A 22,500-nucleotide genomic window follows, 5' to 3' on the forward strand; every position below is an offset into this window, starting at 1 on the left:
AATAAGCAAAGATGAAACGAGATAAGCCGATGAGTACAGTTTGGTAGTCTCAGTTAGACTTTAGCTGTAAAATATCAAACTGAGATTTAAAAAATCGCTTTGCAAAAAGAACTAGACCAGCTGAACACAAGAGACTTGTTGTGTCTCCAGATTCTCATACGGAACCGGGCTACGGACTTAGATGCCCGCATGCATGATGGCACTACGCCCCTGATCTTGGCTGCCAGGCTGGCGGTGGAAGGCATGGTGGAGGAGCTCATCAACTGTCACGCTGACGTGAACGCCATCGATGATTTCGGTAAAGCTTCCGTATTGCTCGCTGAGGTCAAACACATCAGGAGAGCAGTTGTACGACACTCTTCTCGTCTTTCCAGGTAAATCGGCTCTGCACTGGGCCGCCGCCGTCAACAACGTGGAGGCTGCCATCGTGCTGCTTAAGAACGGCGCCAACAAGGACATGCAGAACAATAAGGTTAGGGTTAGGCGTCTGTGTGTGTGGTCAGACCGAATTCCTCTAGCAACTGTGAAAGCGTTTAACAACGTCTTTGTGTCCAAACCAGGAGGAAACGCCTCTTTTCCTGGCTGCTAGAGAAGGAAGCTACGAGACTGCTAAGGTTCTATTGGAGCACTTTGCTAACAGAGAAATAACCGACCACATGGACCGGCTGCCCAGAGACATTGCACAGGAGAGAATGCACCATGACATAGTGCGGCTGATGGATGAGTACAACCTGGTACGGAGCCCCCCCATGCACGGAGGCTCTCTGGGCACCACCTTATCGCCTCCTCTTTGCTCGCCCAGTGGCTTCCTTGGCAGCATGAAGCAGCCTCAGCCTCAAAATCAAGGCCAGGGCAAAAAGACACGCAAACCCAGCGCCAAGGGTATTGGCTGCAAGGATGGCAAAGACATGAAGGTGAAGAAGAAGAATTCCCAAGATGGGAAGTCTGGGACCCTCTTGGATAGCTCGGCTGTTCTGTCACCAGTGGACTCTTTAGAGTCTCCGCATGGCTACGTTTCTGATGTGGCTTCTCCGCCTATGATGACCTCGCCTTTCCAGCAGTCTCCATCTGTGTCCCTCAGCCATCTGCAGGCCATGTCCGACCCTCATCTGGGCGTGAACCACATGGTGCTGCCTAACAAGCAGGAGCTGGCGCGAATGCAGTTCGACCCGCTGCCTCCTCGTCTCACCCACCTACCCGTGTCTGGCTCTGGCGGTCAGGCAGCCATGAATGGCCAATGTGATTGGCTGTCCAGGATGCACGGCAGCTTGAGTCAGCCAGGCCAGTTCAACCCGATGCGAGGAGCTCCTGGAGGTCAGGGAGGGTTGCACCAAAGTGGCCAACATGGGATGATCACGACCTCGCTGCACAATGGCCACCCAAATTCCAGCCTGTCCCAGATGATGACCTACCAGGGGATGCAGAACCCCCGACTGGGTCCTCAGGCCCACCTGATGCAGCAGCAGGCTCAGCAAATGCAGCAGCTGCAGAACCTCCAGCAGCTTCAACAGCAGAGCATCCAGCTGCAGCATCAAAGCTCCAACGCAACCAGCAGCCAAAACTTCATCAGCGGGGAGCTCAGTTCTCCAGAACTCCAGCAGGGCACAGGCCCCACCAACATGCCAATCCATACCATCCTTCCGCAGGAGACCCAGATCATTCCCTCCTCCATCAACCAGTCGATGCCCAGCACCCAGTTTCTCACCCCGCCCTCCCAGCACAGCTATTCAGCCCCAATGGACAACACCCCAAACCACCAGGTCCAGGTTCCTGACCACCCCTTCCTGACCCCGTCCCCCGGCTCCCCTGACCAGTGGTCCAGTTCGTCTCCTCACTCCAACATGTCTGACTGGTCAGAGGGCATCTCCAGTCCCCCGACCAGCATGCAGTCTCAGATTGGACACATATCAGAACAGTTCAAATAGAAGGTTCAACCCAGAGGAGTTGCTGTAAATATTTAAATATGTCTCCTTTTTTTTATGAAAACGCGATTCTGTGAAGAACGTTCAAATAAAATCAGATTAAACAGGAATTTATAAGCTTTTCTACAACAGCAGCCTGTCTTTTTATTTATTACAGTCGTATTTATGTAGCTTGAGTGACGTGTCCCTGGTTGTAGGTCCGTTTAGGAGAGATTGCTCCGTGGGGGGGGGGGGACTGTTCTCCTCCTTTTCTGCAGTGAAGTCCCAAACACACTGGCTATTTATTTTCCTAAGGACTTTAAGTCTTTTCCTGTTCTGCCAGTGCCTATCTATAATCTTGTTCATGGTGAGAATTGTGATTAAAAAGGCACATTTGAGGTTTCAGTGTTACGCTGTGAATGTTAAAGGAACACGAGTAAAAATGGTTTCTTTTTTCTTTATTTTTGGTGATTCTGAGGAACCGTTTCCACACTCGCGCAAACCTGCAGCAACGAGCTGCCCTTTTGGGATTGCGTTAAATGTGCAGAGCTGTGATTGGTTGGTGATGTATTGGATATGACAGCCATGTTGGGGAGGTCGCGTTAGTCCTGTGGTGTTGGAGACCTGGCCCGTTGGCCACAGTGTTTATTTGTTGTCCCGAGGGAACAGGAAACCTTATTTTCTATCTTCCTCCAACGAGTTCGAGCCTATGGCTGTGTCCCTCCTACTGTAAATGTGCTTTGCATTTCCCTCGTAAGCGAGATTTTGTTTAAGAAATCTTATGTCTTCAGCATGCATTAAATAGCTCTTGCACCAGTCACATGCCTCTAACAGGCGAATCGGAACAGATCCTATATTTTGTAATTTTTCAAGCCCCTCGGCACAAATACATTTCAACTGTATACAAATAGATTCGTTATATTGTTTGGTAAAATTTTGGGATATAAAAAAAGAAAAATGCATAAATAATGAGGTTTTATAAATTCCTATTTATTTGCTGTTCTGTAACAGAAGAAACCGTTTTCGTGTGTTAACTAATTTCTACGTTCTCACTTGTGTCCACGTCAGTATCTTGTGAGATGCACTTGCTTTGATTTTTGAAATGTTCTTGGGAAAAAGTGTTAGGTTCTAGTGATTTTTTTACAGTATGTTTGCTTTCTCTGTAAAATTATAATTTGCAATAAATATATTTTCTTTCTGTATACCGAAACCGTGTAAACGTTTCTGGCTGGAATAAAGGGCACCTGTGTGTCCTGAACTTGTTTTTACAGTTATTGCTCGTAGTTTGTCTCCATCTAGTGGTCCAAGATGAGCGAGTACGCCTGCTCTGCACAGCCAGACAGCACACCGACTTCTACAGCATTTTAGGAGTTTGTAATTCATTTAAGAACAACGAAAATTTGACCTTAAAGACCTGTTTCACTGTTACATACCATCTTCTTTAACAGCTGATTCATTCTCTTGTAGTATATCTAAAAATGCCATTTAAGCTTTGTTTTTTGTTTGTTTCTGGTGTAAAAATGCACCAAACCCGTTTGAAGGGCAACCTCTAAAGTGACTTTACCTCATAGGAGCACGTCTGAACTGCAAGCAGGTCCGTTTGGCACCATGGGTTTTAAAGCCAGAATGTGGCTTCTTGCTGTCAAGCAGAAAAATGAATGCAACATCGGTAATCAACATCGATGCGTCATGTAATGCTGAGTGTTCATAAGTGCAGTTTACCCATGGGGGACAGTTAGTATGGGTTCTGCTTAGTTTGCAAGCTTCAATTTCCATCCATCCATTTTCCTTTGCTTGTCTGAGGTCAGCAGCCTAAGCAGAGGCCCAGACTTTGCTTTCCCCAGCGCTTTGGGCCAGCTCCTCTGGGGGAATCCCAAGGTGTTCCCTGGCTAGTCAAGAACCATACGGGCCTTTCCCGCTAGCATCGGCTCTGCATGGCACACAGAGAGTCCACGTTAGCTTCGCCTGCCTTTTTTCAGGGTGAACCCGAACTGTTTTTCAGCTCTCTTACCGAGGTGGTCCGCTTCAGGCTGACCAGGACACAATCTGAGTTCATTCATGTGCAATCTTGTTTCCACAAATAGCCACACACCTCAAGTACTGTTTGGAGCTTTTACCAGTACCGTGAACCCTATCAGGAGCTTTAACCCTCTCGGGAGCTACGGGACAGCTTTTTGAGCCTTCTCTTGGATACAATTACACAGATCAGATCTGCTATTTCTATATCTTCTGTTTTAGATCCTATTTCTTTTCCGTCTTGTCTAACGTCCTGGTGCCAGTTTCAACCAGTCTGGCTGGAGGACTCATCAGTCATTACTCATCGTCTGACAGGCTTTCTTTCTGTCCTCTGGACTGCGTTCCACCTCTTATGTTTAAACAGGCTCTTAGCAGTACTGTTGTCCATGAGCTCCTCCTCTCAGGCTGTGTCCCTCTGTGTTTTAAACAATCTGATGTGAGACCACTATTAAAAAAGCCAAGTTTTGATCCGACTTGATAGGCCAATTTCTAAGCTTCGTTTTTTGTCAGAGGTCCTGGGGAAAGAGGTTCATTCTCAGCTACAGGATTAATTGACCTTGCATTGTATTTCAGATCAATTTCAGTCAGGCTGCAAGGCACGCCACAGCCCCGAAAATGCTCTTTTATGGGTTTTTACCCCTCTGGAGGCAGGTGTTGGAGATTAGCAAGGTTAAAACCTACCTACCTGGTTACTCCACGTACGTAAAGCACTTCAGGCTCATCATGTCATCCACAAAACTGTCAACCTCAACAATCTAGCATGGTCAGAAACAATAATATTGATGTTTTCAACTTTAAACTGTTTACAACATTTGAGGTAAAGAAAGCCCTAAAACAACTGAAATTTCCCCCCCCCCCCCCCCCCCCCCCCCGCCACACCTGGTGTGGGGTGTGGTGCCTTGGTCTGCCTGGATCGTGGCTCCCGGGTCAGAGAGTTTAAGATTTTTGGCGTCTGCCTGACCAATCCCGGTGGCAGCCTGGTGGGGTCTGGGTCCCTGGGCTCTGCTGGGTCCCCGGCGGGGGTGGTCGCCCCTGGGTCCCAGGTCACTGGGTCCCGGGCTCGGACGGCTAGGGGGTGGGAGGCTGCGGGCGGGCCTGTGGGCTTGCTGTCGATATCTCCCGGGACTCTGCAGGTTGTGCTGCTGGGATCAATTCTTGGTCCATTACTTTTCACCCTCTACATAAATAGCATTGGTCTAAGTATTCAAAATGCTAAATTACATCTTTATGCAGATGATACAGTTATTTATTGTTCTGCCCCAAACTCTACAAAGGCATTTCAGGATCTTCAATCAGCATTTGATCAAGTGCAAGAACAATTGTGCCATTTGTGGCTTGTACTAAATGCTGATAAAACTAAACTTATGTTTTTCTCTCAGCCAAAAAGAAAAACGGAGAATAGGTCCATTTCTAGTGGTCTGGGTCATCAGATTGAACTAGTTTCTAGTTTTAAATATCTGGGTTTCTTAATTGATCTTTTAAGCTCCATATCCAGTATTTAACAAAAAGGTTGAGATTTTTATTAGGATTTTATTTCAGAAATAAATCTTGCTTTTCTTTTACGGTAAAAAAGAGGTTAGTAGAATCAACATTCATGTCTGTAATAGACTGTGGAGACATCTTGTACATGAATGCCCATGTGCACTGTTTGAGCATGTTGGACAGTGTGTATCATTGTGCCTTGCACTTTATAACAAACTGTCGGCCTCTTACCCATCATTGTTTGTTAAATTCAAAAATGAATTGGTCTTCATTGCGGGTTCGTCGACTCATGCATTGGTATGTTTTTATTCACAAAGCTGTATGTGGATATTTGCCTTTTTATTTATCATATCTTTTGTCAAGAAAGCAGAATCAGCTCAGCCTCCGCTCAAGTGAACTGTTGCAATTTGTTGTTCTCAAGGTTCGCACAGAGCTGGGAAAGACGGCTTTTAGCTTTGCTGCTCCATCTACGTGGAATTCTCTACAGAACGATCTAAAAATCAAGGATTTGGTTTCCCTGAGTAGATTTAAGACTCTGATTAAGTCATTGGAATCCAGACTATCAGTGTGTTCATGTTTTAATTGAGTTTATGTGGAAATGTATTTAAATGTGAACGTATTAATGTTGTAACCCATGCTGCTACCAGGTCTCCCTTGCAAAAGAGATATTGTATCTCAATGGGACCAACCTGGTTAAATAAAGGCAGAAAAAATAATAAATAAATAAATAAATAAATAAATAAATAAATAAATAAAGGCAAATAAATAAATAAATAAATAAATAAATAAATAAATAAATAAAATACCGTCAATCATGACATTCTGCTGTCTCATCTGGAGTCATGTGGGCACTGTTCTTAAATGGTTCATGTCCTGGTACTACTTTCTTACTATTACTTCCAGGCTCCGTTATGATACAAACTTCTGCTCGTTCTTCTTCTTGTACTTTTTATTGATGATCAGCAAACTGAAAAAGCTACTTGCACAGAAATAATGCACGTAGAAGAGCACCCCCTACAACACCTACCCTCTCTACAACACTGCTAAGTGCAGTATCTGGCCAGTAGAGGGCTGAAAAGTGGTGTCAAATATGAAACTGGTCAAGTTTCTAACCCAACAATCACCTAGATCCATGTTAAAACTTTAGCTTAAAGTAGAACAAAATGTTTAGCCTTACTTTAAATAATTGACATTTAGGGGTGTAATCTTCCAGTATAAGCGAATACAAAATAAAAGCTCCACTAAACAATAATAACAAAATAACTGGCATTAAATTATAATGTGTTTTTGCGATTCTTTTTGCTGTATTCTACAATAAAGCGTCCTTTGACTAATAAAAAACTCCAATTCCCACAATGCACCGTTGATGCTACAGTTGCAGTTCAGAGTTCAAACACTACAGTAAGGATAGGATATTCGCTGGTTGCTGCTTAGGTGCTAACAGCAGAAACCAAACAAGTTGGAGCCCAGGGAACGCGCTGCTTCGTTGCCACCGCATCGACAACCGCTCCGGGAACCCGAAAATGGACCTCAGCTAATCGGCGCCTCTTCCTTCTCTGTTGTCGTCGGACCTCCCAACGACGCTGGGTGCTAACGTTAGCACGCTAGCTGAGCCAGAAGAGCACTTAGCAACCGCTCGCTAACGTCACAGGACTGGGACTTCCAACGCCTACTGCAGCTATGTTCGTGCAGGAGGAGAAAATATTTGCCGGGAAAGTGTTAAAGATACACGTCTGCACCATGGACGGCACGGAGTGGTTAGAGGAGGTCACAGAAGACACCACTGTAGAGAAATTGAAGGAGAGGTGCTTGAAACATGTAGGTGTTTTGACTTGTTTGTGACTTTTACGTTAGTGCTTCCTCTTGTCCCTCCTCTGCCGGAGGTGTTTTGCGGCTTGCCATGCCCAATGTTTAAACTGTCAGTGTCGGTGTCACTGGCTTTGTATTTATAGTAACTGGGTAGACTTCGCTATTTATAATTTAGCGGTCTGGCTGCCCCTCTCCAGATAAAGCAAGCCAACAGCCTGACTCAGGCTCTTTTCTATTCCCTCACCAGTGACTGCAGGCATGCTGTGTCTTAGCCTTTCTATTATTACCCAGCTCACCTCTTCTCTCCTTCTATGGCCTTTAGAGTGGACTCAAGTTGGAGTTTTGCTCTCCATGGCTGCCCAAAACATTATTCAACCAATCATTTCGTCTTGTCGAAGTCACTCGGAGAAAGAATATTTCTGAAAATGTTTTGAGAATAGTGAACTTACTGACTTTATCTTTAAACAATCTTAAGATTTATGTAGTTGTGTATTCTTCCCTCGTGCTTTCATAAATTAATTAGGTCTACACACATTGGTTGGGTTTTGGTATTTCAGCTGCAACAGATTTAGGTTAAATTTGTGTAGAAAATATGGATGTAAGACATTATCAATACTCTGAAATACTGCAGTACTTTGTGTAGAAAATTTACATGTACAGTGTTTATTTTGTGTCCTAAAATCAATATCACGATATATTGAGGATTTCACCTGATAACGATAAATGGACGATAACTGCTTGTATGCGCAGAAACAAAAGTGGTCCACTAGATGGGGCTGTCACATGAATTACGTTGAGTCACATTTTTACATGACTCAAGGTGGTTCAGCGTCTTTAGGGAACCTGAGTGTTGCCAACATACACACCTCTTTTAATTTTTTTATGACCAAATTTGTTGACATGGGAAAAATCCTGGATAAGAGTCAGAAATTTTGATAACGATACATTTTCTATGTGTTACTTAGCCCTACTTCCTATATTTGGTTGTTTTTCAAACTAGGGCTGGGCGATATGGCCTCAAATCTATATTGTGATATAATCTGAAGCATGTGCGGTAACGATATATATTGCGACATATTTTTTCCTCTGTTTATATATGTCAAAATGACATGCTTTTAAATATCCTCATGTGGCAAATATATGCCACTTGAGGCCTATAGGCCTCCTCCTCCGCCCACGCCATGCTTGCAGTCACTGCCACTCTGTTGTCCCGATGTCAGCAGGGTGCACATCTTAGTGACGTCATGTGTTATCGCGATATCGTGGTATTGCGATATAGCCAAAAACACCATCATTACCCAATTTTGTATCGTTTCTACCTTATATGGTTTATATTGCCCACCCCTCTTTCAAACTGCGACCAGGGCAGTCCGCTATTCACAGTTAAAAAACAATAATAAGCAAGTACATCCGTTTATGAAATTAATTATTTAAGTACCTCTATTGGCTCATGTCTCAAAGAGAAGCCCAAGTCCAAACCGTCCAAAGTTGATGCCAAAGCCGTTTCAAATGAGCGCCACTCCTAAGCCAACACCATCTTTTTATGTTTTCACCATCACAGCTCTGGTGCTAAGCTAATCTGACCTCTCTCTACAAACATAGAGCGCTGTGATTGGCTGGTCCTAAAGTTGTTCAAGCCAGTGGTAGTCCTGCTGAGGCTTCATTGGCACATTGCTATATCAACCTGCCATGCTTGGGCGATATCAACATTTTAATACCTTCCAACTTCCTCCACATTTTACCGAGGTATACAGTATTAGCAGAACTAATTTAAAAATGAGGACATAAGTCTCAAATGGAATGACCAAACTGTTGATTTGGACCTCCACTGTTCAGAAACCAAATAACAAGTACTATTACTAAAACTTTAACAACATAACACACATTATTCAAAAATTTTCTAAACGCCGCTTATAGAAACATTTTTAGCCTGGAAAAACCAGCATGTTTACATTTTCTGGCTTCAACACAGGAAGTTGTAGACCGACTGCTTTGCCTCAGTGCTGGAAAACCCACTTCGATGAGTTTGTGGGTCAGACCTTGGGGCTAGTCGCAGCGTCTGGGGGAGGCTGGCAGTATATTTGCACCAGAAAAGTGTGTTGTCGTCTCTTTTAATAACAGGCTCCAAACACGGCTACTATTTCAGCTTTAACTCCTCGGCTCCTCTGCTGAGCTGACGGGGCGTGCGTCTTTTGCGGTCATCATTTGTTTGCACAAATTACTTCATCAGGGTTTACCGGCTCTGTTATTGACCCTCTCAGGCTCAAAATAAGTTTTGATAAAAGGACGAACAACTAAGTCCTTCAGGGGTACTTCTGAGTAAAAAAAATGCTCATGAATTACGTACGTGGAGTAACCAGGTAGGCAGGTTTTAACTGTTGCAAGTCTGCAACGCCTGCCTCCAGAGGGTTAAGTTTGCTTTGAACCCGAAATACTCCCAAACTGCAGAAGTTGTATTCTTTTAGACACCAAGTCAGCTAGTACGCGAGCTGCCATTTGTCGACTTGTCTCTTCCGCGCTGTCCGTGGCGACATAGCATTCATAATCTTTATAGGGCGCCTAAGTCACGCCCATCTACTTCCAGACCATGGGTGCCCAGACGAACAACAAAATGAATGCAAGTCAATGGGGCTAAAAACACTATTTTCTAATTCACATATGTCTGTGAATTTTAAAGACGCATTTTGATACCAATAAAGCTCTTATTTTTTTCAGTCAAGGTCAAGGTAAATTTATTAATACCCACAGGTAAATTTGATTTGCCATGTGACACAAGAATTAGCGCCCAGGTTACACACAGATACACACAGCCACAAAGCACACACATCAATGAAGAATAAACAATAAGTAAATAAAAGAAAATAACCACGGGGTGAAACGTTATTTTAGGTTTTGTTGAAAATTCGTCCAGGACTACAAATGCCCATCACCAAAGTGACATCATCGAACCAGTCACGGAGAGAAAACAGCTGTAAGTTCAGCGAACTTAAAATCCTTCCTTCAGGAGGAAATAGCCACCATAAATCTGGCCATGTGGTAAGTAGCAGCTAAGCTAGGGGAGAGGAGATTCTGTGGTGACATCATATATGCGACGTGCCGATGTCTGATTTGTAGTCATGCTAATTACGAACTTTTACAAGTGGATAAATCTCAAAGTATGTGACTGACATGCTCGAAACAACCATCCTTAGTTTTCGTTTAAATTTCAGTGCAACGTGTGCGATCCAGGGTCTAAAGCAAAGCAGATAAGCTTGTTTAGCCCTAATGATTTGCATTCATTTTTTCGTTCTTCCGGGGACACGAGCCGACTGGAAGGGGAGGAGACTTAACCCGGTGTCACGCTGCAAGCATCAGCGGAACGGAGCAGCAGCGGAGCGGCTCATTCACGATCTTCAAAGCGGTCCTTTTCACACCGGGAGAGTCTGGGCCGCGGCACGGCTTCCTCGCTGCGCCTCGCTGTACCCGCGAGATTCTAAAATCCCTCGAGACTTCCGATACCTTCTTCATCGAGAGATCACAACCCCCACGAGGAATCACACCGATGCTCTTCTAGAAAGAAACTGGTGGTACACAAAGCCGTTCGGTCACACGTACTGATGTAAGTTATATATATAACATCGCAACATTGCATTTTATTTTGAAAATAACCAGGGATTTTACACTGAAACCACGTGGTTTCCTGTCTCACACTATGTGAACTGCAAAAATTGACGTGTCCCAGAAGCAGCTCGCTGAAAAAATAGAACTCAATCCTATCTTTAGCGGCGAGGCGCGGCACGCCGCTTCTGGGACGCACCTGGAGATTGCCGCGTCGCGGCTAGTTTGAAACGCTCCATAGACTATAATTGGATTGTATTTGAAGCGGTGCCGCTCCGCTGATGTTCCGCTCCGCTGACACGTGCAGTGTGAGACCAGGGTTAGGCTCCCTGTAGAACATCTCTAAAGTTTGGACAAAATATTTTTAACTATTTAAGTAAAACAGAAAATTCAAACACGCATCTGTTTTATACATTAAATTACTATTATTTATCTTTTAAAATTATTTGTATTTTTATTCCTCGTCTCCTACGTGCACCATTTCTTTTATGACAGTATTGGAACTGACACCCTTGCAAGTTTTTATCTCCTTCATCCTGATGGAAACATAAGAACTTGCGGTATCATTGGATGTGTCATGGAAGTGTCTGTTCCGAGTTTTCCAGTTCAATTCAGTCTTAAAAATTGCAATCATTGTTTGGCTTTTTGTATCTCAATATATTGTATGGTCTCCCCTGTGTTGTGATTTATGTTGTATGGCCAGATTCTTGTCAGTACACACCCCTAGTAATAAATACTGTCTGAAAAGACAGATTCTCAAATGTAATGGAAAAATGTATGAAGTTTTAAAGTTGTTTACTCAGTTTTCAATTGAGTTAAATTGCGTCAGCAACTTTAGGATCGGTAAGAGTCGTCGTCGTCGTCTTCCTCCGCTTATCCGGGTCCAGGTCGCGGGGGCAGCATCCCAACTAGGGAGCTCCAGGCCGTCCTCTCCCCGGCCTTGTCCACCAGCTCCTCCGGCAGGACCCCAAGGCGTTCCCGGACCAGATTGGAGATGTAACCTCTCCAACGTGTCCTGGGTCGACCCGGGGGCCTTCTGCCGGCAGGACATGCCCGAAACACCTCCCCGGGGAGGCGTCCAGGAGGCATCCTGACCAGATGCCCAAACCACCTCAACTGGCTCCTTTCGATCCGGAGGAGCAGCGGTTCTACTCCGAGTCCCTCCCGAATGTCCGAGCTCCTCACCCTATCTCTAAGGCTGAGCCCGGCCACCCTACGGAGGAAACTCATTTCGGCCGCTTGTATCCACGATCTTGCTCTTTCGGTCATTACCCAAAGCTCATGACCATAGGTGAGGATTGGAACATAGATCGACCGGTAAATCGAGAGCCTGGCTTTCTGGCTCAGCTCCCTCTTCCCCACGACAGATCGGCTCAGCGTCCGCATCACTGCAGACGCCGAACCAATCCGCCTGTCGATCTCCCGATCCCTCCTACCCTCACTCGTGAACAAGACCCCGAGATACTTAAACTCCTCCACTTGAGGTAGGACCTCTCCCCCGACCCGGAGGTGGCAAGCCACCCTTTTCCGGTCGAGAACCATGGTCTCAGATTTGGAGGTGCTGATCCTCATCCCAGCCGCTTCACATTCGGCCGCGAACCTACCCAGCAAGAGCTGAAGGTCAGAGCTGGATGAAGCTAGGAGGACCACATCATCCGCAAAAAGCAGAGACGAGATTCTCCTGCCACCAAACTCGACACACTCCACACCACGGCTGCGTCTAGAAATTCTGTCCATAAAAGTGATGAACAGAACCGGTGACAAAGGGCAGCCCTGGCGGAGTCCAACCCTCACTGGGAACAGGCCCGACTTACTACCGGCTATGCGGACCAAACTCACGCTCCTCTGGTAAAGGGACTGAATGGTCCTTAACAGAAAGCCACCCACCCCATACTCCTGGAGCGTCCCCCACAGGGTGCCCCTGGGGACACGGTCATAAGCCTTCTCCAAATCCACAAAGCACATGTGGATTGGTTGGGCAAACTCCCATGCCCCCTCCATCACCCTTGCAAGGGTATAGAGCTGGTCCACAGTTCCACGGCCAGGACGAAAACCACATTGCTCCTCCTCTATCTGAGATTCAACTATCGATCGGACCCTCCTCTCCAGTACCTTGGAGTTAGGGCTGCTCGATTATGGCAAAAATAATAATCACGATTTTTGTGACTGAAATTGAGATCACGATTATTTAGGACGATTTTTCAATTTATGATGATTTTATTTGTTTTTATTCAGTCATAAAATTGCTCAGGGCACAATCAGGACAACAATGAATAAGAAAAATGATGATCACTAAAATAACTCCTGATTCCCAGTATAAAAAGACCAATATACTTATAGCTCATAGTCTATGACCCAAGGGCTATAGACCTTGGTTTAACTCATTTAAGTCTAACCAGTACAGAACCAAATACCAATATCTTGCAAATACTGACAGCAAGAATTATACAGTGGCATTTATAACAAATGAATGCAAATAAATTGATGTTCACAAAATGTTGCATAACATTTATTGAGTCGTGTCAAGGTGCTGTAGGAGCACCGTGTCCTCAGAGAGGTTAGTTATTATTTATCAGCGTGAGGAACTTATTTCTACCTTATTTATAAACTATTTATTTACAAGTTCATCAGTTAATGTAATAATTGTCCCAACCACAGCTGCACCCCCCACCCCCCAACCCGGTCTCACAGCAATCGGGCAAGCTGCACGTGTGTTTAGCACGCTGCACACGCACATTTAGCTGTTTTTAGCTGCTCAGGAGTCCGCAGGTGCGGTGTGTGTGTCACTCACTCTGGTTACTCCAACAGGGAGCCGGCTCCGAGAGCCGTGTCTTTAGCGACCGACACATCACTACATCATTCCCTTTCCTAATGTTGTGAAGAACGGTCCGGAGCTCAGGCGGAGTGTTTAGCTAACCTGCAGGAAATGTCGACGACCGTTATCCAGAAAGTAGTTAAGGGTTACCAGAGATGTTTCTGAGATGTTCGCTAGGTACTTTTAGGATTAAAAAGTCAAGAAGGGGGTCTGAAAAGCTGCTAGAAATAGCGTCAAAGTCGCTAAGTTGGCAACACTGTGGAGGAGCGCTTCATTTGTAACTCAGGGCAGCGCAAGCGGGAGGAGCAAATAATCGGCTTGTTTTGTTTTTTATAATCGTTCAAAACTCAGATCGTAATCGTGATTAAAATTCGATTAATTGAGCAGCCCTACTTGGAGTAGAACTTTCCAGGGAGGCTGAGGAGTGTGATCCCCCTATAGTTGGAACACACCCTCAGGTCACCCTTCTTAAAGATGGGGACCACCACCCCGGTCTGCCACTCCCTAGGAACTGCCCCCGATGACCACGCAATGTTGTAGAGACGTGTCAGCCATGACAGCCCTACAACATCCATAGCCTTGAGATACCCAGGACGAACCTCATCCGCCCCCGGGGCTCCGCCGCTATGTAGTTGTTTGACTACCTCAGCAACTTCTGCCCCTGAGATCAGACAGTCCATCCCCAGGCCTCCCAGCTCTGGTTCCTCCTCGGAATGCGCATTGGTGGGATTGAGGAGCTCCTCAAAGTATTCCTTCCACCGTCCGACTATAGCCTCAGTTGACGTCAGCAGCTCCCCATCCCCACTGTAAACAGTGTGAGCGAGTTGCTGCCTTCCTCTCCTGAGGCGCCGGACAGTTTGCCAGAACCTCTTTGGAGCCGATCGATAGTCTTTCTCCATGGCCTCACCAAACTCCTCCCACGCCCGAGATTTTGCCTCGGCAACTGCCACTGCTGCACCCCGCTTGGCTATCCGGTACCTGTCGGCTGCCTCCGGAGACCCACAGACCAGCCACGCCCTGTAGGTCTCCTTCTTCAGCCTGACGGCTCCCCGAACCTCTGGTGTCCACCAGCGGGTACGGGGGTTGCCACCACGACTGGCACCGGCCACCTTACGCCCACAGCTAGCAACAGCCGCCTCGACAATCGCAGAGTGGAACAAGGCCCACTCGGACTCAATGTCCCCCACTGCTCTCGGGACGTGGTCAAAGCTCTGCCGGAGGTGGGAGTTGAAGACCGTCTTGACAGGTTCTTCTGCCAGGCGTTCCCAGCAGACCCTCACTATGCGTTTGGGTCTGCCAGGTCTACGCGGCATGTTCCCTTGCCATCTGATCCAACTCACCACCAGGTGGTGATCAGTTGACAGCTCCGCCCCTCTCTTCACTCGGGTGTCCAAAACATACGGCCGCAGGTCAGATGATACGACTACAAAATCTATCATCGACCTGTGACCTAGGCTGCCCTGGTACCAAGTGTACCGGTGGGCATCCTTATGTTCGAACATGGTGTTCGTTATGGCCCAACTGCGGCTTGCACACAAGTCCAATAACAAAACACCGCTCGAGTTCAGATTAGGTGGGCCGTTCCTCCGGGTCACACCCCTCCAGGTCAAGCTGTCATTGCCCACGTGAGCATTGAAGTCCCCCAGCAGGACAATGGAGTCCCCTGATGGAGCACTATCTAGCACTCGTCCCAGGGACTCCAAAAAGGGTGGGTACTCTGAACTGATATTTGGCCCATAAGCACAAACAACAGTCAGGACCCGTTCCCCGACCCGAAGGCGCAAGGAAGCTACCCTCTTGTCCCCCGGGGTAAACCCCAACACACAGGCAGAGAGTCTCGGGGCTAACAAAAAGCCAACCCCAGCCCTCCGCCTCTCACCCGGAGCAACTCCAGCAAAGTAGAGTGTCCAACCCCTCTCCTGGTCTCGGGTTCCAGAGCCAATGCAATGTGTCGAGGTGAGTCCGACTATATCTAGCCGGTACCGCTCAACCTCTGCCACAAGCTCCGGCTCCTTCCCCGCCAGCGAGGTGACGTTCCATGTCCCAAAAACTAGTTTTCTTGTCCGGGGATTGGACCGCCAAGGCTCCCGCCTTGGTCTGCCACCCGATTCGCATTGCACCGGACCCTTCATGTTCCTCCTGCGGGTGGTGGGTCCACAGTTGGACGAGCCCATGTATCCGGTTCGGGCTGGGCCCGGCCGGGCCCCATGGGCGAACGCCCGGCCACCAGGCGCTCGCTCATGGGCCCCAACCCCAGGCCTGGCTCCAGGGTGGGACCCCGGTAACCCTCCGGGCCGGGTACTCCGACTCTTCGTTTTAACCGCCATGAAAGATCCTTCGAACCGTTCTTTGTCTCACCCTTCACCTAAGACCAATTTGTCATGGGAGACCCTACCAGAGGCACTAAGTGCCCCAGACAACATAGCTCCTAGGATCATTAGGGCACTCAAACTCCTCCACCACGATAAGGTGACGGTTCAAGGAGGAGCGGTAAGAGTCATCTAACAAAAAAAAAAAAAAAAGATTCTTCTCTGGTTTTGATTCTTTTTGTTCCTATTTTGTTTTTGTCTGCTAGCACGTGCACGGAAGTTTAGAAGATCCCAAAACCCTAACTCACCATAAACTTATACATGCTGCTTCAGAAAGGGTCCTCACAGACACTAAAACTGTTGCTGATGAAAATCTCAAAGATAAAGGTATGTCTTTATTATCTAACGTGCTTTCCTTCCAACAAAATCCCATAGTTACTAAAACATTGTTGAATTTCTGTAGATGTTTTGCTGCTCATAAAGAAGAGGCCGCCGCCAACCCCACCAAAGATGGCAGATGTTAGTACAGATGAAAAAGTAAGATCAATCATTTCTCTCTGTGTGTGTGTGCATATGCGTCTGAGTGTGTGTGTGTGTGTGAGTGTGAGTGTGTGTGTGTGTGTGTGCGTCTGCGTGTGCGTGTGTGTGTGTGTGTGTGTGTGTGCATGCGCGTGCACGCGCGTGTGTGTGTGTGTGTGTGTGTGTGTGTGAGTGAGTGAGTGAGTGAGTGAGTGTGTGTGTGCATGTGTGCGTCTGCGTGTGAGTGCGTCTGCGTGTGTGCGTGTGTGCGTCTGCGAGTGTGTGTGTGTGTGTGTGTGTGTGTGTGTGTGTGTGTGTGTGTGTGTGTGTGTGTGTGTGAGTGAGTGAGTGAGTGTGTGCATATGCGTCTGAGTGTGTGTGCATGTGTGCGTCTGCGTGTGAGTGCGTCTGCGTGTGTGCGTGTGTGCGTCTGCGAGTGTGTGTGTGTGTGTGCTGAAGTTGAAGGGCAAATTCACTGAGGTACTGTTTTCACTTGTTAGTTTTGAAATGTGATCGGTAACTCTGGGATTAACACGCAGGCTGAATGTGAAAATAGTCTTCTACCCCTATTTCCTGCATTAGCCGCCGAATTAAAATAGACGGTGAAACTCTTGAATTAGAAAAGCGTGACAATCGCACATAGCATTCATGGGCTCGCCCATTTTGGCTCTTGACGGCGAAGTCTGTTGTTTATTTAGCGTCTACGAAACAGCAGAGCACGTCTCTGGTAGTAGAAGCTAACAGTTAGTAGGGCTGCACAATATATCGTAAATATATCGTTATCGCGATATTAGCATGCACAATATGCATATCGCAAAGAACAGATAAATATCGCAATGAACGGTCAGCTCAGATGTTTACTAAACATAATTTATTCTGTCAATCAAACGGAAGCATGATGTTTTTTTAACAAATCAAATAGAGCTCTTCACCCATTTGGCCAATTGGGTGGGTTTTCATAGGTTAGATGCCCGCCCCCGAGGTGAATGGCACTTAACTTTGATGGTTAGCTTTGTTCTGCTCTTTTTGCTGATGCTGCTTTTCCCGGGATCCTCAGGTCGTCTTTTTTCAATAATTTTCTTTTTTCCTTTCTTCACATCTTTTGCTTTTCTCATTTTTATGAGTTTTTAATTTGTTTGATTTTGATTATTTTTGTTCCTGAGTTAAGTTTTTATTTATCGCAAGTAATCGTCATCACAGTATTAATCATTGTTATCAAATATTGCAGGTTTTCCTAATATTGTGCAGCCCTAACAGTTAGCATTAGCTATTCCACAACACGGCAGAAACTCCTCCAGTCGTGTGTTATTTGTGAAGACATCGGTGCAAAGCAAACAGAGTCAGTGGTGGAGTTGCGATGCTGATAGCCAATCAAAGGCGAGACGTTGGAATATCAGGAAATAAGACTCTGAAATAGGGCTGGGCGATACGGCCTAAAGTCAATATCACCATCTATTGAGGATTTCATCTCTAACGATAAATGGACAATAACTACAGGTATGCACAGAAACAAAAGTTGTCCACTAGATGGGGCTGCCGCGTGTATTACGTTGAGTCACATTTTTACTAGAGGTGTGAATCTTCACTTGTCTCTTGATTCGATTCATTACGATTATTGGGTCAGCGATTCGATTCGATTCGATATCCCGATGCCTCACGATTATTTCATAGTGATTTTTTTCATCAATAAATAGAAGATGTCAGATAATTGCTTTTTATTTTTAATCAAAAACGTAATTGACAAAATCTCTCCATCCACAACAGGTTAGGACAAACATGTAAACATTTAAGAAGATTTAACAAAGTAAAACATGTGTTTCCTGGTTCAACACCACGCCTCAGGCTGAGAAAAACACGCTTTACAAAAACTCACAAAATGTAAAAAAGTACTGAAAACCTACAGGACACATAATGTAATAATAAAATACATAATGGGTTCATATACGAGTGTTTCATGTCTCTGAGCAGCTCTAGAGTCAGATGTTTATGCCGCAGCTGAAGGGTGTCAGAAATAACACCAAATGAAATGTTTGACTTAGTTTATTTTATTTGAACCCAGCGGTTCGTTTCTGAAATGTTGGAGAATGAATCAAGTTCTGTTTGATGCAGAAAATAATAAAACACAAAACAAATTCTACACTTCCAATAATATTTAAGATGTGTGTTTTATTCTTCCTGATAATAACACCAGCAGAAGGCTGTGGGCTGGATTAGGATTAAATTACCCAGATGATGGATCTCCGTCACTAACCAGCTAACTACTAACCTTTCCACTGACCTGTCCTGTGTGACCCTCACCATGTGACCCTCATGTCCATGCTGTCTCTGGAGGAGCAGATAGGAGACAAGACCTCCTGTAACTTCCTCCCAGCTTCTCTTTCAGCTGAATTTAACATCAGTTTATCTTCATGGAACAAAAGAATAAAGTGGAACAAGAACTTCTATTTCTCTCTCCTTTTAACTTCTCCGTGTCCCTAAATAAAAGATGATCACGCTGCAGCCACCGTCACTGGCCCCGCCCCCTCCCCAAGACCGGATCTCCCGACATCACAACACTCGTCTGACTGAGCGCTTCCAGGAGAAACAATAATTAAATTAAATCTCTCTCTCTCTCTCTCTCTCTCTCTCTCTCTCTCTCTCTCTCCTCTCTCTATCTCCCTCCCTCCCCCCCCCCCCCCCCTCTCTCTCTCTCTCTCTCTCTCTCTCTCTCTCTCTCCCTCCCTCCCTCCCTCCCTCCCTCCCTCCCTCAGTTGCTGTGCGAGCGAGCGGAGCGCGCCGCATGACAACCCACTCAATTAACTTAATTCACGGCCCAAATCCAACGGTTCCGGGTTGGTCTCGGGTTACAACTCCAGCGCTCAGCCCTGCAGAACCACATTAAGGTGGAACCACGTGGTAAATGTGGAGGACGCTCTGACAGCTTTGGATGCGGCGCTGGTGCCGCCGTTAAAAAACAAAACTACATTCCACTATAAGCGATGATGGCGTACTCTCCTACGATGCAGAACCGTTTATGTCCGCATCCCGGTGCGTCGATTATTTGATGATTTTCCTCAGCTCTAATTTTTACGTGACTCAGGGTGGTACAGCTTCTTGAAGGGACATGAATGTTGCCAACCTACACACATTTTATCATCAGATTTATTGACGCGGGAGAAACGATCACGATACGGGTCAGAAATTTCGATAACGATAAATTTTCGATGTATTGCCCAGCGCTACTCTGAAACCTACCGTCATCATCTCCCCTCTGCTCTGGCTAGCTTGTAGTTTTCCCCCCACTTAGATCGACTCGCAAGGCATTAATTTATACTATAAACCACTGAAATGTGTGAACAGTTGAGTGAATTTGGTAAAAGTGTGTGTGGGGTGGTTTATTTTGTTAACTTGTTGTTTTTCTGGTGGAAACAGAAGAAAATCGACAACAAAGCTCCAGACAAAGATGCTATCCAGAAAGCCACTGCCAGCCTGTCCACCCGGCACACGGACCGCACTGTCACGCAGCACAACATCAGAGACGTGAGGAGTTTAGATGTTGTAGTAGCAGGAGTAAATGGTTCGTGTTTCATCCATGTGTGTGTTTCTGTGTCTCAGTTTCAAACGGAGCTCAGAAAAATCCTGGTGTCTCTTATTGAAGTTGCACAGAAGCTCCTTGCCTTGAACCCTGATGCTGTTGAACTCTTCAAGAAAGCCAACGGTAATGATCGTTGGGTGTGAAACAAACAAAGAAAGCACAAATAAGATTAAAGTTTGACTGTAAAAGTTCTCGTTTTAATGAAAGGTTGGCTGTTTATCTGGTGGTTTCAGAGTTCTGCTGTAGTGCAGCAAAGCTAATGCCAGTGGTCTCTATTTAACCCCCCACTGTCCTATCGGGTGACCCCTCCAGGAAAGGTGACCGAGGGGCAGGGTTGATGGTTTATCCCTTGCGGTTCATGTGGCAGGGGTGTGGAGTGAGCACCACGTGGACCTCAAGGTACCATCAACCCTGCCCCTCGGTCACCTTTCCTGGAGGGGTCACCCGATAGGACAGTGGGGGTTAAACAGTTGTTTTAAGCTTTATTATAAAGCATTTATTTTAGGAGCCATTTTAAAACATGATCTTACTGATAAATGATCCAAGTGACTGTTGTCTTTTCTTTGCCCGGCCTTAATTTAACCGATTTTTGTGTCAACAGCAATGCTGGATGAAGACGAGGAGGATCGGGTGGATGAAGCAGCCCTCCAGCAGCTGACGGAGATGGGTTTTCCTGAGAACAGAGCAATCAGAGCTCTTAGACTGAACCAGTAAGCCTGTCTAGTTCTGTGCTCATTCTTCAGACGCTGTGTATAAAACCATCCCAGACTGATTTCCATCCCCTCTTCTTGTAGCATGTCTGTGACCCAGGCTATGGAGTGGCTCATCGAGCACGTGGATGATCCCTCTGTGGATTCACCCCTACCGGGGCAGGACTGCTCTGGGGCAGCCGGAGCTGCAGCAGCCACCACACCGGCCCCCTCAGCTTCAGCCTCTGGTTCCAACATCCTCCATAACGTCTCCAGACAGTCGAGCGCGGACGAAAGCAGCAGGCAGGATGAACTCACCGAGATCTTCAAGAGAATCCGAAGGAAAAGGGAGTTCAGACCAGATTCAAGAGTGAGCTTCACAGTTAAAACTCAAGCGTTCGTTTTAACGACTGTGTGCTTTTTAGAGCTAAAATCATTCCTTCTTCTCAGTTCTGTGTCCCTGAGAGGCTCACTGGACTCCTCAGAAGATGTAGGAATAACTTTAAGTCTTTGCTTCTGCAGGCTGTTGTCGCACTGATGGAAATGGGCTTTGACGAGAAGGAGGTGATCGATGCTCTGCGAGTCAATAATAACCAGCAGGATGCTGCGGTAGGTGCAGATGCACACAAACGCATTCCTGGTGTTTCACGAGCGTCCAGCTTAACCCACAACACATTAACTGCTGTGCGTGAATCTGCCTTTACTTGTAAAATCATCCCTCAAAGAGAAATTTAGAAGAAATAAAAAGTCGTATTGATATTTTGTCTGTGACTTGCTGCTAAATCGTGTGATTACCGAACCACAAAGAAGACACGGTACAGACGGATGATGCTAGTTATGAGTGCACTCTAGGAGTGGACTCGTTTCCTGCCTTTAATCACGAGCATGTTGTGTTGGTTTCAGGCATTTAATTGTTGTTTCCTACTCAGACCTTGTTCTGCTCTCATTCAGAACTGTTCACACTGAAAATAATCTCTTCTTGCTCTGAAATGTGTTTTACTTGCTCTTCTGCTCCTACGGTCCTAAAAAGGCCCCTCTCCTGAGTTTCGGCTCACTTTTGAGTGTGACCAGAACAAGTTCTGAGCGTGGACAAAAACAGGCCAACAAGCCAGGAACCAGGGCTGCACGGTTTTAGGAAAACCTGCGATATTCCATAGCACTGATTAATATTGCAATGACGATATTAAAAACTTAACTCAGGAACAAAAATAATCAAAAACAAAGAAATAAAAAAGAATCATAAAGAATGTGAGGAAAGGCGACCTGAGGATCCCGGGGAAAGCAGCATCAGCAGAAAGAGCAGAACCAAGCTAACTCAGGTGTTCGCCAACCCTTAAAATGAAGTGCCGTCCGCCTCGGGGCGGGCATCGGACCTATGAGAACCCACCCAGTTGGCCAAATGGGTGAAGAGCTCTGATTGATTTAAAAAACATCGTGCTTCCGTTTGATTGGCAGAATAAATTATGTTTAGCAAACATCTGAGCTGACCGTTCATATGTATCTGCTCTCTGCGATATGCATGTTGTGCATGCTGATGATTTACGAGATGTTGTGCAGCCCTAGCAGGAACTTGATGCCTTATCTAGGTTTAATGTTTGCTTCATGTGAAGAGCATTAAGCAGATTGCACCGTGGCATACATCTGAAATGGACTAGAGTTAAAAATCTCTATAAAGTGAGCATTTTAATAGATGTTAAAGTAAACGTGCACGTGTAAAAGAAAACAAACACAAGTTTTGATTGGCTATGGAATGGGTTTGGCACAAAACACAACAATGCTCAAACTCACC

At 46.0% G+C, this 22,500-nt stretch overlaps 2 protein-coding genes across 4 annotated transcripts in view; both read left to right on the top strand.

Moving 5' to 3' along the window:
* notch1b (notch receptor 1b) overlaps positions 1-2,272 on the top strand; it is a 59,269-nt gene extending 56,997 nt beyond the window's left edge. The window contains exons 32-34 of the mRNA XM_070555544.1: positions 151-298; positions 375-472; positions 561-2,272. Of these exons, the coding sequence (XP_070411645.1) occupies positions 151-298; positions 375-472; positions 561-1,925 (1,611 nt within the window). The 3' untranslated portion in view covers positions 1,926-2,272. The remainder of the gene's footprint in view (positions 1-150; positions 299-374; positions 473-560) is intronic.
* Positions 2,273-6,045: 3,773 nt separating this feature from the next.
* ubac1 (UBA domain containing 1) overlaps positions 6,046-22,500 on the top strand; it is a 20,534-nt gene continuing 4,079 nt past the window's right edge. The window contains exons 1-8 of one of the 3 annotated variants that reach the window (XM_015960580.3): positions 6,466-7,217; positions 16,196-16,316; positions 16,393-16,466; positions 19,860-19,967; positions 20,043-20,145; positions 20,624-20,732; positions 20,817-21,081; positions 21,234-21,320. In XM_015960580.3, the coding sequence (XP_015816066.3) occupies positions 7,080-7,217; positions 16,196-16,316; positions 16,393-16,466; positions 19,860-19,967; positions 20,043-20,145; positions 20,624-20,732; positions 20,817-21,081; positions 21,234-21,320 (1,005 nt within the window). In that variant the 5' untranslated portion in view covers positions 6,466-7,079. Of the gene's footprint in view, positions 7,218-7,260; positions 10,807-16,195; positions 16,317-16,392; positions 16,467-19,859; positions 20,146-20,623; positions 20,733-20,816; positions 21,082-21,233; positions 21,321-22,500 lie in introns of those variants that run through there. The other 2 variants (XM_015960581.3, XM_054730249.2) reach the window with 2 other exon arrangements.

Source organism: Nothobranchius furzeri, chromosome 10 (genome assembly GCF_043380555.1).
Source record: "Nothobranchius furzeri strain GRZ-AD chromosome 10, NfurGRZ-RIMD1, whole genome shotgun sequence".
NCBI lineage: Eukaryota > Metazoa > Chordata > Actinopteri > Cyprinodontiformes > Nothobranchiidae > Nothobranchius > Nothobranchius furzeri.